This window comes from Rattus rattus, chromosome 11, assembly GCF_011064425.1.
Source record: "Rattus rattus isolate New Zealand chromosome 11, Rrattus_CSIRO_v1, whole genome shotgun sequence".
Taxonomy (NCBI): domain Eukaryota; kingdom Metazoa; phylum Chordata; class Mammalia; order Rodentia; family Muridae; genus Rattus; species Rattus rattus.
The window spans coordinates 85326644-85343467 of NC_046164.1; the positions used below are offsets into that span (position 1 = coordinate 85326644).

At 45.5% G+C, this 16824-nt stretch overlaps 1 protein-coding gene across 1 annotated transcript in view; it reads left to right on the top strand.

Moving 5' to 3' along the window:
• Egfr (epidermal growth factor receptor) overlaps window positions 1-16175 on the top strand; it is a 164591-nt gene extending 148416 nt beyond the window's left edge. The window contains exons 21-28 of the mRNA XM_032916153.1: window positions 7565-7720; window positions 8612-8687; window positions 9989-10135; window positions 12060-12157; window positions 12813-12980; window positions 13425-13472; window positions 14270-14372; window positions 15010-16175. Coding sequence (XP_032772044.1) covers window positions 7565-7720; window positions 8612-8687; window positions 9989-10135; window positions 12060-12157; window positions 12813-12980; window positions 13425-13472; window positions 14270-14372; window positions 15010-15371 — 1158 coding nt within the window. The 3' untranslated portion in view covers window positions 15372-16175. The remainder of the gene's footprint in view (window positions 1-7564; window positions 7721-8611; window positions 8688-9988; window positions 10136-12059; window positions 12158-12812; window positions 12981-13424; window positions 13473-14269; window positions 14373-15009) is intronic.
• Window positions 16176-16824: the final 649 nt, after the last annotated feature.

Here is a 16824-nt window from a genome sequence, read left to right on the forward strand (position 1 = left end):
AGTGGTACACAACAATGCTGGATGTTGTCTTTGTTTCTTTGGAGTTGTTTTTGGTGAACACTGAAGGAATTTCTGAGGCATTCTGGTTAGGATTTAATAGTAAGGTCAGCAAAACGGAGTGGGACCAGAAGAAGTCAGATTAAGGAGATGGCAATGGTATGGACATGTGTGCAAGATAAGGACCAGCATCGAGCCTAGTGTGCATGGCTAAAGAGGCCACTGGTTGGGCTCCCTCAGTGTCCTCAATCACAGCCATATTCCTGAGCCAGAGGGTGGCTGAGGGATTGCACACTCCCTCCACCCACAGGGCTGAGGATGAGCACAGAGCAACAGATCAAGTATTTAACTCTCCATAGGCCTCTTAAGGACTCAAACTTTCATCTTCAATTTTCTCCCTCACAGTCTCAGCCCTGCAACCTATTTTGGCACCAAACTTGGAAAGTTTGGTTTATTCTCTGACTGTTCATTTTCACATGGTTGAATTTAAGGAATTTGTGGTAAAGCCTGATCTTTGTTCCCATCCCCTTTAGACGGTTAGATGTTGAAGGATATGCAAGGGACCACAGAAGCAGAGGAAATGGGTGTTCGGTCTGGACCAGTTCTTAGCATGTGCAGACCCTGCTCATTGTGGCAGTTGCTCCTAGCATGTAGCAGGATATGTTGAACTCACCTCATTCATCTCTAACAGAGATACAAGTGCATGTATATCTAACACGATGAGACCAACTTTATGAGAGATGTGGCGTAGGATGAGGCCTGCTTGGTATGATACTGGGGGGCATGCTGGAAAGCAACAGCCCCCTCCCTGGTGATCCAAACTACAAAATGCTCTTTGTATGATTGCACCATCTAAGAAGATGTCTCAGTTGCAACCTGGAAAGTTGGGACCACTCAGTCCTCTACAACTAGTATGGCCATGTATGCTGGCCTCTGCCCATTTTCCAGCCTTGATGCTTTGCACAGGATATAAGTGTTAAATTATGAGTGTTAGTAGTCTGAGGACAGGGTTGTGTGGGCCCCAGCTGCTGTGGCTTCTCATTGCTGTTAACTGTGTATTGCTTGTGTGTAGTTGTTTCCCGACAAGGCCATGAAAAAGCCTTATGGATTTGGTGTCTCCTCACTATGAAATCTGTCTCCTTGTAATTCCAGATATCAGCATTCTGGAGGTCAGCAATCCAACCTCAGAGTGTTCTAGGGACACTGGCTTTAAAGGCTCTTGGAAGGTCCATTGCTTGCCTCTCAGCCTCTGGTGTCCCCAGCTCTCCTTAGCTTGTATCAGCATCACTGAGACCATACTTCTCGATTAGCTGACTTTCCCTGTCTCTGTATCCAGGTGCCCCTCTATCTTCACACAAAGATGCCAGTCGCTGGGCTGGAAAATACTAAGACATCAGGTTTTAAATATCCTCACCACAAAGAACTGAGGGCACGGCTATGCTACTTAGCTTGTCTTAGTTTCTCCACATCAGGAACACATACAAAAGCATCAAGTTGAGTCCCATAAGTACATATCAAATAAAGAGGTCTCAATCAGTGGACTTAGAGCCCATCCAAAATCCAGGTAGATGTATGTCAACATCTGTAAGTAATCAGATCTTTAATTTCCAAATAGAATTCCATTCTGCAGTTTTAAATAGATGTGAAAATTTGGGGCACTACTCAACCTGCTTCAGTATCTGAAGTCTGGCTAACCCAGAAGAACTATAACCTAGATAAAGGATGGTGACTGAAGGCCTACCCAAGTCCTCCCTCCTGAACTCTGGAATCTGCTCACATTTTCTCCAACATTCCCTAAGCTAGGGGCATGATGCACTCCTTTCTCAGGTTTTACTCCTTTCTTTCTATGTTACTCTGCTTCCATTATTTCCACATGCTAATCTCTGGGGAGGTCTAGTTTATTCTTGAGTTTGTGACCAATTTCCCCAACTGTACAGAAGACCTAGCTGCATCCCCATACTGAGGTAAAACTACCAGAACTCTACATTCCTAGCGCTTCTCTTGCATGACTACTGATGCCCAGGTCACCAGAGGTTCCTGGAGATGCAGCACCTCAGCTTCCACAAAAGAGAGTCCTCTTAAGGATGGGGCACGGCTCAGTGTAGACTGCCAACCTACCATGCAGTCCCTGCAATCCATCTCACCACGCACAAGCACACTACACAGACAGTCTTTAGGATTTTTGCCCAAACCAAAATGGTATTACTATTCCGTGAACTTTCAGTTTGAATGTCTTCTAAAACCACCCTTCTGAAAGTACGATAGTGCCCACCCACCTTAAACAGCAATTCCGAATACATTTCTGAGGTTTGATTGCCTCTCCTTACAGCGTTTTACATAATATGAATCATAATTTCAACCTGTTACTTGTATTTTGCTTAAGGTTATTTTGACTGGAAATCTTTCCATATTTGGGGGAGTTCATTCTTTGCCAATGACACATCTGCTTAGGAAATGATCTTATGAGTCCTTTCTAGCCCGTTGTGGATAAGAAGAGTGGGTACATTGAAGCACTCTCTAATCTCAGTCCCTGGGCGCTCCAAAGGTTACATACATATAGAGACATGAATTCATTTTTGCCATAAATGGTGAAGAAAGTATAATTCTCTTATAGTCTACCACAAGGAAACCTTACTGTGCCATATAGAACTAGCCAAGTGGTGGAGTGTATGCCCCCAAAAGAGGAGGAACATAGTGTTTTCCCAGGTGATAAGGAGAAAATTTTGCCCCTGGGTTAGTGACAATATATCTCAGTATTAAACAGTGTTTCTTCTACAATAGCAAAGACAAACTTCCCAGATGCATTTAGTGGCTCGGGACAAACTAAAGTCCTAGCAATTCCTAGTAGGATTTATTACCTCACAAATACCTTTGGTGACCCACAACAGCGTTGACCAGCCTCAAAAGTTTTCTAGCTATTGATGGTTATACAAGTTCCTTGTCTGAGCTAAACTGCCAAAAAGATTGAAAATGAAGGATGAAGGAAGGGAAGGAGGGAGGATGTGAGGAAAGAGAAGGAAGGTGGAAGAAAGGAGGAAGGTGGTGGTTAGGGAAGAAACCAATATAGATTGGTAGACTATAAGAGAATCACACTTTCCTCACCATTTATGGCAAAAATGAATTCCCTTCTCTACATATAACCTTTGGAGTTCCCAGGGACTGAGATTAGAGAGTGCTTCGGTGTACCCACTCCTCTTATCCACAACGGGCTAGAAAGGACTCATAAGATCCATTGTCTTCAAAGCACACATCTCATAAATACCTACAGAGCACAGCAGTACCCATGTTAAAAGGACCAATTAGTTGCTTTACTTTATTTAAAAAGTTTCCCTTTTATCATTTAAAATAAAAAATATGTAACTACATTTAAGTAGTAAACATAAACTGATCCCCTCACAATATGAGAGTAAAAAGCAAGTTCACCAAATTCCAGCGAGTCTCAGAATGAGGACTGAATGCTGTGCACGCTTGCTTGTGTGTCTACTATTCCTGTTCTGCCCTTGAAGCTAAAGCACAGGAGCCTTCCCCATCTGCCTCCCAACTCCTCTCCCTCATCGCAGAGGAAAATGAGGGGCACTAAACCAGGGCTTATCCTTATCACTATTTCTAGAGCAGCACAGAAATGGATCCTGCAGTAGCCTCTCTGAACTTTGCCCAAGGTATGTGAGATATACAGCCCTTGGGAGATCAATCTTCAAATGTCACTCTCTACACTCAGTCTTTTCTTGTTCTGCAACATAGTGTTCCCTAAAGACCTTTGAGACCTGTGAGGCAGACGACGAGGCCAGCCCATTTAAGCTGACCTTCCACTCTTCAAAATCACTTTTTAACCTCGGCTGTTGGAAATCCATTCTCACTGTCCTGGAGCCATGAGACAAAAATCAATATGTTAAACTCAATTAAGTAAAAAGAATCAGGAAATGAGACTCCCAAGAGGCCCCACTGGGGCCAGTGCTGATATTACTGTTTAGTTTCAGAGAGTTCATAAGCAATATTACAGCTCTTATCTGTAGCAGCCAGTTAAAATATAACCCTGAGATGGCATCCCGAACTTGAACTGCCTTGAAAGTGTGTGGCACAGTGAATAGATAGAGTTGTGTCTAGGTTTCAATTGATCTAATCTCTCTGTCCCCAGTTTACTTCATGTAAGACCCTCCTTGAACTGTGTACCTCGGAGCATATACGAGCTCTCCTCTGGCTTTTGCAAGCTTTTTTCCTGAGGAAGCCTATGCTTATAGTAAGGCCGAGATGTTCTTTTAGAGTCTTGAGCCTGTGAGTGTGTGTGTGTGTGTGTGTGTGTGTGTGTGTGTGTGTGTGTGTGTGTGTGTGTATGTATGTGTGTGTATGCGTGCTGAGCCGCAGGGCTCTATAGATTTATCAGGTTCACACAATAACAATCCACTCTTGACACACCACCAAATGCTAGACTTTTGTTGTTTTGATTTTGGTAACACAAGCAGCTTTGGTCCAGCTGACAAATTTCATTCAAAGGCCCCAGCAGGGGAAGTGAGGGCTAATCTCCATGGTGGCTAGACACTGAGAGTTTGTCTGGGAAGCAGCCTGCTCTAGATCTGAACCCTTGTGTCTCTAACAAGTCGGTCCTGTAGGTGCCCACTCGGAGAAGCAGCTGCACTATGTCGGTAACTGGTGCATCCTCAACACTCAGCACTCCTGCCACCCTTCCATTGATCGTTTCTTTAACAGATGTTTAGCATGTGTCTCATGAACCAAATTTGTGCTGAACATTTTATCGCCGTTTCAGTCAAAGTCTCAAATAACTCAAACTGGCCTTACATTCGATGGTATCCTTGAACTCCAGGTCCTCCTGGAGTTCTGATGTGCTCTGATTACAGGCGAGCACCACCGTATCTGAGTCTGCCAAACATTTAAAGCAGTTAAATAAGAGTCAGTACTGGTAGGAGCGTGCGGTTTGAAATGAGCGCTCAAGTCCTCCTTATAGCATGATAAATGAACAGAAAGCAAGAAGCTTCAGACAAAGGCAGAGGAGGAAAGAGAAAAGGGGACTGGTCCTCTGCGTAGAAACTGTGTGTCACTTGTCACTCTAAGCCTGTGCAACACCCACACAGTAGCTTCCAGTGTGAAGAGTGAAAGGCACCATGGAGAAGGATGGAAGGCAGTAAGGGTAAAAGAGGGCAAGGAGAGGGTGAGGAGGGGGGAGGCGGAGGGGGAGGGGAGGGGAGAGGAAAGGGAGGGAGGAGGAGGGAGGAGAGGAGAGGGGAAGGGGGGAGAAGAGAGGGGAAGGGAGGGGAGGGGAGGGGAGGGGAGGGGAGGAGAGGAGAGGAGGGAGGAGAGGAGAGGAGAAGGGAGGAGAAGAGAGGAGAGGAGAGGAAAGGGGGGAGAGGAAAGGAGAGGAGAGGAGGAAAGGAGAGGAGAGGAGAGGAGAGGTGAGGAGAGGAGGGGAGGGGAGGGGAGAGGAGAGGAGAGGAGAGGAAGGGAGGGGAGGGGGGAGGGATGGGGAGGAAAGGGGAGGGGAGGAGAGGAGGAGAGAGGGGGGAGGGGAGGGGGGGGAGAGAGGGAAAGAGGAGAGGAGAGGAGAGGGGAGGGAGGGGAGAGGGGAGGGATGGGAGGAGAGGAGAGGAGGGGGGGTGGCAGGGAGAGGCAGGGAGGGAACCAGTGAGACAATCCTACCCAGGCAGGTGGCCAAGTGTTAGCACTCCTTTCCTAGTGGGGAAAGTTCATCATATTTAATATATAGAGTCCTTACTTTTATACAATACAAGGGCCTCAAAGGCTAGGACAGAGTTACAGCTTCGTAACTCAGAGAGGTGGCTGGAGCTGAGGCAGGAGGCAGCCTGGGAGCTCAACCAGACAAGAGAAAGAGGCAGAGAAAGGAAATCGTGTGTTTGGAAGTGTTTCTTCGGCTTCTGCTCCTTCTTGGCTTTTCACTTCCAATCACTTGGTGATTCCTAATTTGGAAGTGCTAGTCCAGCAAAGGATCTGCCAGCGTCCTCTTGAGCAGACACAAGGACTCTTCACCTTTATTTCCTTGTGCGTGCAAATCTTCAAAAAGAAACACATGAACGGAACAGCATCTAAAACAGTCACTTCCTAAATAATATGATGAAGACGGGGACAGCTCATGTACACTAGAGGCATGGGGAGTGATTGCATTTTCCAAGGAAAGAAAGACAACAGGGTTTCCAAAATGGAACGCAGTGCTGGATATTTGATTGTGTCCTTGTGGAAATCTACTTCCAGGAGATGGCTCTCAAAAGGAACATTATTTCACTGGATAGGCCAAGTCAACAATAATCTTTTATGTAGTAATCTGTGTAAAACTAAGCAAACAGTTTGCCCAAAAGTTTGGGGGATGAACCCTGTCTATAGGTATAGTTTGAACGTGTACCAAAGTGGAATTGCTTCTATCATAGGGAAAACACTAGGACGGACAAGAAGAGCTGGCCAAAATCTTACTCACTTCCAGGGTCTTCTCAATAAACTTAGCTCTGGGTCATCTCTGTGCCAGCAAGTTCAGAAGGCCTCACTCTGATAGGAAGTAGGAAATGGGGCCCACTCCCCAGGCTAGAGAGGAGAGGTGTGCTGTGCTTGTGAACAGAGGAGAGGGGGTGGGAACAAAGACAGACACAACATCAGCACCCTTGACTCTTTCTCACCTGCGCCTCCTGAAGAGCCTGGCCCGGCACAGAGAAGGCCTTGCTGGTAAGCTAGTGTCAGCAGACTCAGGGCAGGTAAATGCCAAGGGAGCCAGGTTCACCCGATCCACACCACAGAAGGAGTAGAAGCCAAAAATAATGCCCATCTGCCCACAGGGAGGAAAACTGAGACACCAGAAAGTTTGAACAAAGATGGCATTTCAAAGGGAGTGTTTCTGGGAATTCGTTTGGTATCAACGTGCTGGCTACATGTCAGGCAGTATTTCTTTATTGATGATTCCAATTGCAGCAGAATTACGGGACAGTCAAGGGGTGAGAAGGGGGGTGTTTTGTAAAACATATTCAGTGTTCCCATACTTCTAGTTTAAAAATCAATTTAAAAAAAAAGATACTGGAAAGTAACGCTGGGCAAAGTCTTCTTTATCAGTGAGGGATTCACAAATGACAGCCCAAGGAACATGACGAAAGTAAGCCTGAAAGGCAACCAAGCAACCCTGCTTTGCCACGGCCTCATGAGATGTGCGTCAACTCCCTTTAAATGACGCTAGAGCTGATGCATACGGCCTCAGGGGCTCAAGGTAGCAAACTATAGTCAGAGCAGAAACCTGAGGTCTGCACCCGACAGCAGCGCCTTATTCTTACCCCGGCCACTTGAGCATCTGGATGGAGAAATAGTCCTTGACCACCTGTGGTTATAGCTTGCTTCATGAGTCTTGTCATTCATTCCAGATAATTCTTAATGTTTACCTACCGCAAGTTGCAGTGTCTGTCAAGCAAAGTACAAAGACTAAAAATGTAGTCACTGGTGTTGAGCAGCCTAGAGATGCTTATGGGCTTAACCTTGCATTCAGGTGCACGGGTGATACCTTCCCACGGCACTGGGGATCCCCTGGATGGTTCACTCCCTCACTGAAGGGTCTTCTGTGTTTCAGGGCATGAACTACCTGGAAGACCGGCGTTTGGTACACCGTGACTTGGCAGCCAGGAATGTACTGGTAAAGACACCACAGCATGTCAAGATCACAGACTTTGGGCTGGCCAAACTGCTTGGTGCTGAGGAGAAAGAATACCATGCAGAGGGGGGCAAAGTAAGTCCTGAGAATAAGTCAGGAAGCATTTTCCTGACAGCCCAGACCCATCCCCCTACCTGTCAGCTGTAGGCAGCATTTGCCAAAGATTCCGAGTGGGGTCACAGTAGCTGCCACCATGACCTAAGTCTACTCAGGGTCACCCTCTACTTTGTGAATGGGTTTTGGTGAGAGAAGTCGTGAAGAGGGAGACCAAAGAGAGTCAATTCCCATCTCCAGGTGACTATTAACAATTGTTGAGTTCCACTTCCTCCTGTAGGAGGAAAACACCTCTCAAACAACCAGCTGGGCCATATCACTACTAATTTAGTAGCACACTCTCTTGAGACTCATATTGAACAAGCTGCTGTTCTGGGAATTCCGGTGAGTCTCTGACTCACACCAGGACTGCCAGTGAGAGAGCTGGCTACCTTCCCTCTGTGTTGTTCTTAGTTCCTTCAAGGTCTCTGTCATAGCAGTGAGGGGTTCACAGCCTTGCCAGACCTCCCCCCGACAAGGCCCCCAGCCCTCCCCAGCTTCAGGCCTCCTGTCATGCTGACAGTGTGTCTCTAAATAGCACTCTCAACCCCATGAACTTAGCTATTGAAAACATACCCGAAGTCTGGGAACTGAGGCTGCTGGGAAATACCACAGACTCAGTTCATCAAAGCAGTCCATTGCCCAAAATGTTCTCAGCCTCAGCTTTCACGAAGTAACTCCGGGACCCACCTGTTCTCTGGTAAATTTAAACCCCCTCCCCACCCACCCACTGAGAGGAAGCATAGGCCTGAAGCTTGGCAGGAAGGTCACTTGATTTACCACATTAGTCAACTGTAATTACACGTAGAGTAACTGAATGTTTTAGCTGTAAGCTAACAGTCTTCTTGCCGGTTTATCTCACATCGTCCCAAGGTGCCTATCAAGTGGATGGCTTTGGAATCAATTTTACACCGAATTTATACACACCAAAGCGACGTCTGGAGCTATGGTGAGTCCAAACCCTGACGCTAATGAGTTTGTACTGAGGCTAAGCCAGCTCTCATTATTTGTTAAGTGACATTCTATGCTCTGAAATGCAAGTGTTACCTGGCAAGACAGTGAGCGTGGATAAAGGAGTTGCTGTCTGTCTACTGAACTAAGAGAATCTGACAAAGGAAATGGAGCTTAACTACCACACCAAGTATCACTAGAGACAGCCATGAACACATGCTGCAGGGAAGGTCATGGGGGGGAAGGACCCAAATGTGGGTTAAGCTTCTGCCTGCCAAGGTCAAACAAACATAAGCTCCTGCTGTGAACTCGATGTGAACCAAAGGAGGACAGCAAATGAGGTTTCATGGGGGGGAGCATTTCTGATAGAGAAACAATGTTTTCTTATGAAATGGCCAAGCCCGTTGTTTCATGCGGTGATTGGTTTAATCTGTCTGTGTCATGGCTTGGCAAGAGTGAACCATGAGAATAACTGGAGAGGAAGTAAGAATGAGAAGACAGTTACTGTTTGTTCCCAAGGAAGACCCGTCTCACCGGGGCCCAGCTCTTCTAGCTACAGCACAGCCACGCACAGGACTATGCTTCACCTTCACAGGGAGACCACTCTTGCCAAGGCTCCCTGGCTTGTTCTTCCCCTATCTTGAGCCTATTGTGGCCTAACCAGCAATGTCCTTGGTTCCTGTGTCAGGCACTTACTTGGTCCTTGAATTTGCCTTGAGGCAATTCAGGGAAAGACTAGAAAGCATTGTCATTATAAAACACGACTGTCACCTCAGAGGGAAAAGGGAGAGTTTATTCTGATCTAGACATAGGTGGTCATGGAACACAAATTCAGGTTGCCCTGAACGTTTCCCAATGTCAGATTGTATTAGCTACGGACCAAAGAGCATTGTATAGCAAATGGCGCAAGTTTACAACCTTGCTTCCTAAGGTCCTTGTTTATACTACTGTGCATATAAGGTAATCGGAGCAGTTGTGTAAGTGAGCAGACATTGTTCTGTAGCAAACTTATGCACCACAGTTGTCCTTGTCTTTAAGGTTATAACTATTCCACTTAACAGCCAGCAGCTATATGCCTCACATTTAGCTAAACATTTTTTGTATAAGATCTTAGTATATCCTTGAAGCTATTGTCTTACTGGATAGGTAAGCCCAAGGTATCAGTAATCAACCAATGGCTCAAGGCTACAGAAACACAGGTTTTAAAATACTTACCAACAATAATGGATAAAGAGTAGGTGGTGTGTTAATCATTAACTCGTGGAGCAATGACTTTCTTCGCCTGTTCTGTCTGCCCAGGAGTCACCGTGTGGGAACTGATGACCTTTGGGTCCAAGCCTTATGATGGGATCCCCGCAAGTGAGATCTCATCCATCCTGGAGAAAGGAGAGCGCCTTCCACAGCCACCTATCTGCACCATCGACGTCTACATGATCATGGTCAAGTGTGAGTGACTGGGGTGACCATCCACACTCATGTTGATGGGCCTGGAAGATGTAACTGCTCTTAGACAAATAGCCCAGGCCTTCATTTCCTGGAAGAAATAGAGTAGGACTTCAAGGCAGGCCACACAGTTCCAGAAACATCATAAACACCTCCAGCAAGCATTCTTTAGGAATCACTTGCTTGCCTCATTCTGACATAAATCAAAACTGAAGTCTTTCGTAAGCCATTATTCCCAGATATTCTATTATCTGAGTTGCTCAATGAACTTACAAAGTTGCATTATATTTTGAGACCTGTTGCTAGAGAGACTTAGTGTTTTAAAATGCCTAATAGTGAGTAACCATGGGAGTTTGATAGAATCAATGTTTCTGCTCTGGCTTAAATCTTTCAAACAGTGGATTTATATGAGGTCTCCTGCAGTAAAGCAGTTAATCATGTTAATTCCAGTAGGAGGGTGCATTTGGATCGGTGCTATTATTCCACACAAATCGACAAGTGTGCTCTGAAAGGAACAGCACACACGTGATAGCATTGGCATAGAAACAGCATAGGAATATGACAGAGCCGTGGTCTTGGTTTTGCATTCTGTTGCTATGATAAAACACTGACCAAAAGCAACTGGTGGAGCAAAGGCTTTATTTGGCTTGCAGCTTACTGTCTATCGTTAAAAGATGCTAGGGGGAAAGCTCAAACCAGGAAGCTGGAGGCAGGAACTGGAGCAGAGATGGAGGAAAACTGCTTACTGCTTTGCTGTCCCTGGTTCACTCAGCCTGCTTTCTTAGACAACAGCCGAACACCAGCCAAGGGATGGCACCGCCCACAGTGGGCTGGGCTCTCCCACATAACTCATTAATCAGCACAATGTTGCTGACAGGCCAATCTACTGGAAGCGTTTTCTCAGTTAAAGTTTCCCTTCCCAGATGACGCTAGCTCATTTCCAGTTGACAAAAATCTAACCAGCACAGCTGCTTTAACCTAAATAACAATACATCTCTGAACTTTGGACCAGAGCCTTAGTCTATTTTCACTGCTTTGGTTTCAGCTGAGGAAGCTGAGGCCCAAAAAGGTTACGTGATTTGTCTAAGGTCACACAGCAGTTTAGCCTAAAATAGCTTGATATCCAGTTGAAAAAATAAATGGAATCCCCAAGAGGCACCAGGATTTCCAGTGCACAGTTTATCCTCCCCATTGCTGGATTTATGTTTAGACCATTGGTAAAGCAAAGCATTACTGTTAACTACTAAAAATAGCTTTATGCAGAGAGTACTAGCCTTATGAGACCCTAGGTTCAATCTGCATCACTGATAATTGATACATGGGTGAATACATATGTACATACATAGTACATACATACATAAATAATACATGCGTGCATGCATACATTGATACGTAGTTAGATGGTAAATGGATGGACAGACAGAAAGACAGGACACAGATCCAGCCTCGTCACTTGCATGAGTGGTAACTGAATGGAAAATGCAGTAACCTTGACGTTTCTGTAAATTTAATCTGGTTTCTAGTTTGGAAGGCTGTGGATTAGGACAAAGAAAATACAGAGGTATACCAAAGTCAGAGTAGTTCAGTCGTGATTGTATACAATAATACCCTGTGGTCACTGGAGATCATAATGCAAGAGTGATTACTAAGGAAGGGCAAATAGAAAAACGCTAGCCTATATGTTATTATTACTCTGGTGAAAACTGTTGTATAAGACTGGGAACAAATGCACAAGGCATTACAACAACGTCTCATGGGCTTCAAGAACTAACCAGTGTCAGCCATGTGCCAAGGCTCTCACAAAGATTATATGCACTCAGTATCCACATGCCTAGCAAGATCACAGCATAAAATGCTCCGAGTAATGCTCTCCTTGTTGTTGCTCCCAGGGTTCTCATTGCTTTGCTTTGCTTCGCTTCTCTCTCAGGCTGGATGATAGATGCTGATAGCCGCCCAAAGTTCCGAGAGTTGATTCTCGAATTCTCCAAAATGGCCAGAGACCCACAGCGCTACCTTGTTATCCAGGTACCAAGCCAAAGTTTGTTCTTCCTTCCACTGTCAAAGTCTTTCCAATCACTCCAGATGCCACCATACTAGAGCAACACAGCCCGTGAGGCGTTTTCTTGATAATAAATCCTTTTGTGCATTAGAGCAGCCTCTATTAGATACAGTGACTGGATTACATGGGGATACGTGATGGCTTACACCCAATTCCAAGTCACCATTGCATCTGAGCAGTCCAACCTGGACCCAATGCAAATGTCACCTCATATTTTGCCTAATTAGAGTCCTGGCTTTGCTAAACAGAGAAGCAAGACTTCACTGTCAACCTACATGGCTTCCCTTATCACACCTGTGCCACCTTATACAGCCAATCGGCCTGGCTCTAAATCTGGAAGAACAAACTCAAGACTGTTTGTCTTTGTGGATTTAAAGCTTCGGTAAAATAATATACCAAAAATACACTGCAGAGCATTGAGTAGTGGATGATAAATGTCCCCATGGCATTTTTTTCTCCTCTCTCTTAACCCGTTCTTCATGTGGATATATATATCACAGGGCTTATACTATAACTAGCAAACCTGTAGACAGTTGTTGATAAAGGCCCTTACTCCTATAACCAGGAAGCAGAGCGAGCTCCATTGCGCCCTTTCTAATTCTATTAAAATCTCTGCATCAGGGGGATGAAAGGATGCATTTGCCGAGCCCTACAGACTCCAACTTTTACCGAGCCCTGATGGAGGAGGAAGACATGGAAGACGTAGTTGATGCTGATGAATACCTCATCCCACAGCAAGGCTTCTTCAACAGCCCATCCACGTCACGGACTCCACTCTTGAGCTCTCTGGTATGTGTCTCAGCCTCTCTCTCTCTCTCTCTCTCTCTCTCTCTCTCTCTCTCTCTCTCTCTCTCTCTCTCTCGCTCTCTCTCTCTCTCTTTCTCTCCCCCCTCTCTCTCTCCCTCTCCCTCTCCCTCTCCCTCTCCTTCTCTCTCTCCTGATTTAAGTTGACTTGTTTTCCATTTTCTATATTTTACTAAGAGAAAAATAAAAGAGGTGAAGTGTAACGAAACAGAACCTAGAATCATGATCAACAGCTAAGGGTTTTAGTTATTTAATTGCCTAGTTTTTCTAAAGCTCTAATTTAAGGCAAAAAAAATCTTCTCTTCAAGAAAACAGTAAACACATTGAAATATTTTTGCTCTATGAGATCCGCCTCCTGCATCCGCTGGAAATGGATGAGAAGGTACCAGTGTACCATGACCAACATTGCTTTCTTTCTTTTTTTTCCAGAGTGCAAATAGCAACAGTTCCGCTGTGGCTTGCATTAATAGAAATGGGGTATGTATGGACATGTTATAAAACAGAATCGAATAAGCTACACAGGGAAAGTGCCCATCTTAGCCCGCATCACACTGGCTTTTCTTCCCGTGCATTCTTTCCCATGCCATGGCTTCTTTGACTGGAGTCCTGAGGCCAACAGTAAGCAATCGCTTATCACAGGATCACTCAAAGTGTGGTCCATTGACAGACAGCGTCAGCATCTCCCAGCAGCTGTTAGAAATGCAGATAATTAGGTCTGCACCAGATCTACCAGGAGGATCTGTGGGGGAGCTGACCATGATGAAGTAGATTGCTTCAGTTGCTGCCTGCATTGTTCTATCAGGAGCCACTATACGTCACTGATTCAGTTTTAACTAACATGAAATAAGATGTAAAATTCAATTCCTCACACATTTCAAGTGTTCAGTTACCCACAAGTGGCATATGACTACCTTGTAATGGAACACAGATTGGGAGGCATCACCATCCCTACAGAAAGTTCTGGTAGGTGTACTGATCAGGACTTTGCTTGTCTGTAACCCACTGGAGTCACTTTGGAGCGTGTCAGAAATCTCCTTTCCCTGACTCCATTGAATCCCCTTTTCTTGTGTGTTTGTTTTTGCGGCAGAATCTGTGTGGCCCAGCTGGCCTTGAACTCATGCTCCCTGTGCCTCAGTCTCTAGAAGTCTAAAATCACAAATGTGTACCACCATACACAGCTAGAATCTGCATTTTTAATGAGGCATGGGTGAAGTTATTTTGTAATAAAGGCTGAGTAATCCCCACTGGACTAACCTTGCCTCTCCTTCCCACAGAGCTGCCGTGTCAAAGAAGACGCCTTCTTGCAACGGTATAGCTCCGATCCCACCAGCGTCCTGGCAGAGGACAACATAGATGACACGTTCCTTCCCGCGCCTGGTGAGTAGCGTGCTTAGGAAGCAGCCATCAGGCCTTGGTGTCTACTGCCACTTTCTCAGGCACAAGTCACCTGTGACATCCAGGATGCTTGAATGGGGCACACCACATCCTGAGGTAGAGACGGTGGCAAATTTATAGACACAGTGAAGGGAATAAAAAGCCAAAACAGAGAGATCTTACCATGCTGCGAGGCCTGTGACAAGTACAAGTGATAGCTGGGTTTTCTGCAGATCTGTTGGCTTGGAAACAAGTGGCAAAGTGTACATGTATTATGTATGTATACTGTGTGTATGCATCTGCATATAAAAGGTGGATACATGTGTCTCTCTCTCTTTCTCTCTCTCTCTCTCTCTCTCTCTCTCTCTCACACACACACACACACACACACACACACACACACACACACCACATCATCCTTTAAACTTGCAAAAACCACTTATGCCCATTGCTTTGAGAAGTACAGAAAATAACACAGGTTATTTGGTCATCTCCATGCTATTTCCAGAACTCCTTTGCTCTTGGATCTCAGTTGTCTCACTGAGGACACTTGCAGCGCTCACAGTGAACCATGGAATTCTGCTTCAGGGTCTTCGGGTGAAGCTTTACTAACTCACGCATGCGTTCTTCTTCATTTCAGAATATATAAACCAATCTGTTCCCAAGAGGCCGGCTGGCTCTGTGCAGAACCCAGTCTATCACAATCAGCCCCTGCATCCAGCTCCTGGAAGAGACCTGCATTATCAAAATCCCCATAGCAATGCGGTGAGCAACCCTGAGTATCTCAACACTGCCCAGCCTACCTGCCTCAGTAGTGGGTTTGACAGCTCTGCCCTCTGGATCCAGAAAGGCAGCCACCAAATGAGCCTGGACAACCCTGACTACCAGCAGGACTTCTTTCCCAAAGAAGCCAAGCCGAATGGCATCTTTAAGGGCCCCACAGCTGAAAATGCAGAGTACCTGCGGGTGGCACCGCCAAGCACTGAGTTTATTGGAGCATGACATTGAAGAGGCACCGTACCAGCTACAAACTGGACTTTGCAGAAGCCCAGGACCAAGCCATGGCAGCACCTCTTCTCCTGACAGCCATGTCCACGTTGTGTCAAATGTCAAACCCTCAGACTGGCTTTAAAGCATAACTCTGACGGGCTTTGTCACTGAGCCAAGGAGTGGGCCCCTCCCCTGATGCTCTTTGGGAAGTTGAAGGTATATCTATTGGTCTTCGCACTGTGAAGATTCCACTGAAAGGTATCCATCGAGAACATTGTCCTTTTGGAACAGAAGGTTGCCTCATGGTGAGGTACATAGGGGGCTAAAAAACAGACCTATGGCGCTTGCTGCAAAGGGAGCTCTGGGATTCTTGTTGTCTTTATTGATTTGATTCATGCACTCTTCCATAAAGGAAGAAGCTTGCTTGTAGCGTGTATTACACAGAGTTGCCTGGAGCCAACTGACCAGACAGTTGGTTCTAGCAGCTCTGCATCAAGACACTTCCATGGCAAGACAACTACATGCACAAGAAGTCCTGGATGCTCTCAGCAGGCCACACTTGTACAGCATTAAACCATGGCAGGTACAATAGGATAAGCCACTTTGTTACTTACGGGGACTGGGAGAAGAATGACTGGGTAGAATTTTCCCTCAGACTTACTTTTTTTGTATAAATATGTCCCTGATACTTAACACACGCTAGTTTACCAGTGTTTTCTGACTATTAGACTACCTTTTATGTTTTCTGTTTCATTGTTTTGAGTTTTAATATGCTTTCCCGTTTCCATTTCATGAAGTAAACAAACAAACAAGCAAAAAAAAAAAACAGTATTATTATCAAAGAACAACCATGATTCAAACCCATTCGAACCATCAGTATTGTAACCCAAAGCCTTTTATCTAAGCTGGAGTAACCATGCAAAAATCCCTAGGAGAAATTTAACCCAAAATTTTCGTCTCATCATTGTGTCTTCTGAGGCGTGTATATGAGACTACGAAAGTGAAGCCTTTCCACCTTGCCCTCACCCCTCTACACCCCAAAACTAGTGTAAACCACACATGGAGGATAAATCTTTTTAGTTTTTAAAGTGTTTACTGGCGATATGTAAACGCTCCCTGGTAAACTGCTGCTAAACATTTTCTTTCCCTTTTAGAAAAATGATCTAGGCTACTGTGTAATAAGGGGCAGCCCATGGGAGGTTCGGTGTGCAGGTTCCAAAAGGAAGAATGTTAAGAACAGAGTGGAAGGCAGTATCTGTTGGGGGGCAGTGTTCCCATGGATGCTTGCAGCGGGGGAGGGGATTCATCCCCAAGTGATCCTCACCATCACTGGTACATCTGGCTACCCAAGATCTCCTTACAGCCCAGTCGGTTAATAGCCATCTTTGATAAACAATATTGTAATGATCTCAGTATCCATCCCTTCCCATTTACCAAGTGCTGGATAGACGTGGACTCGTGAACA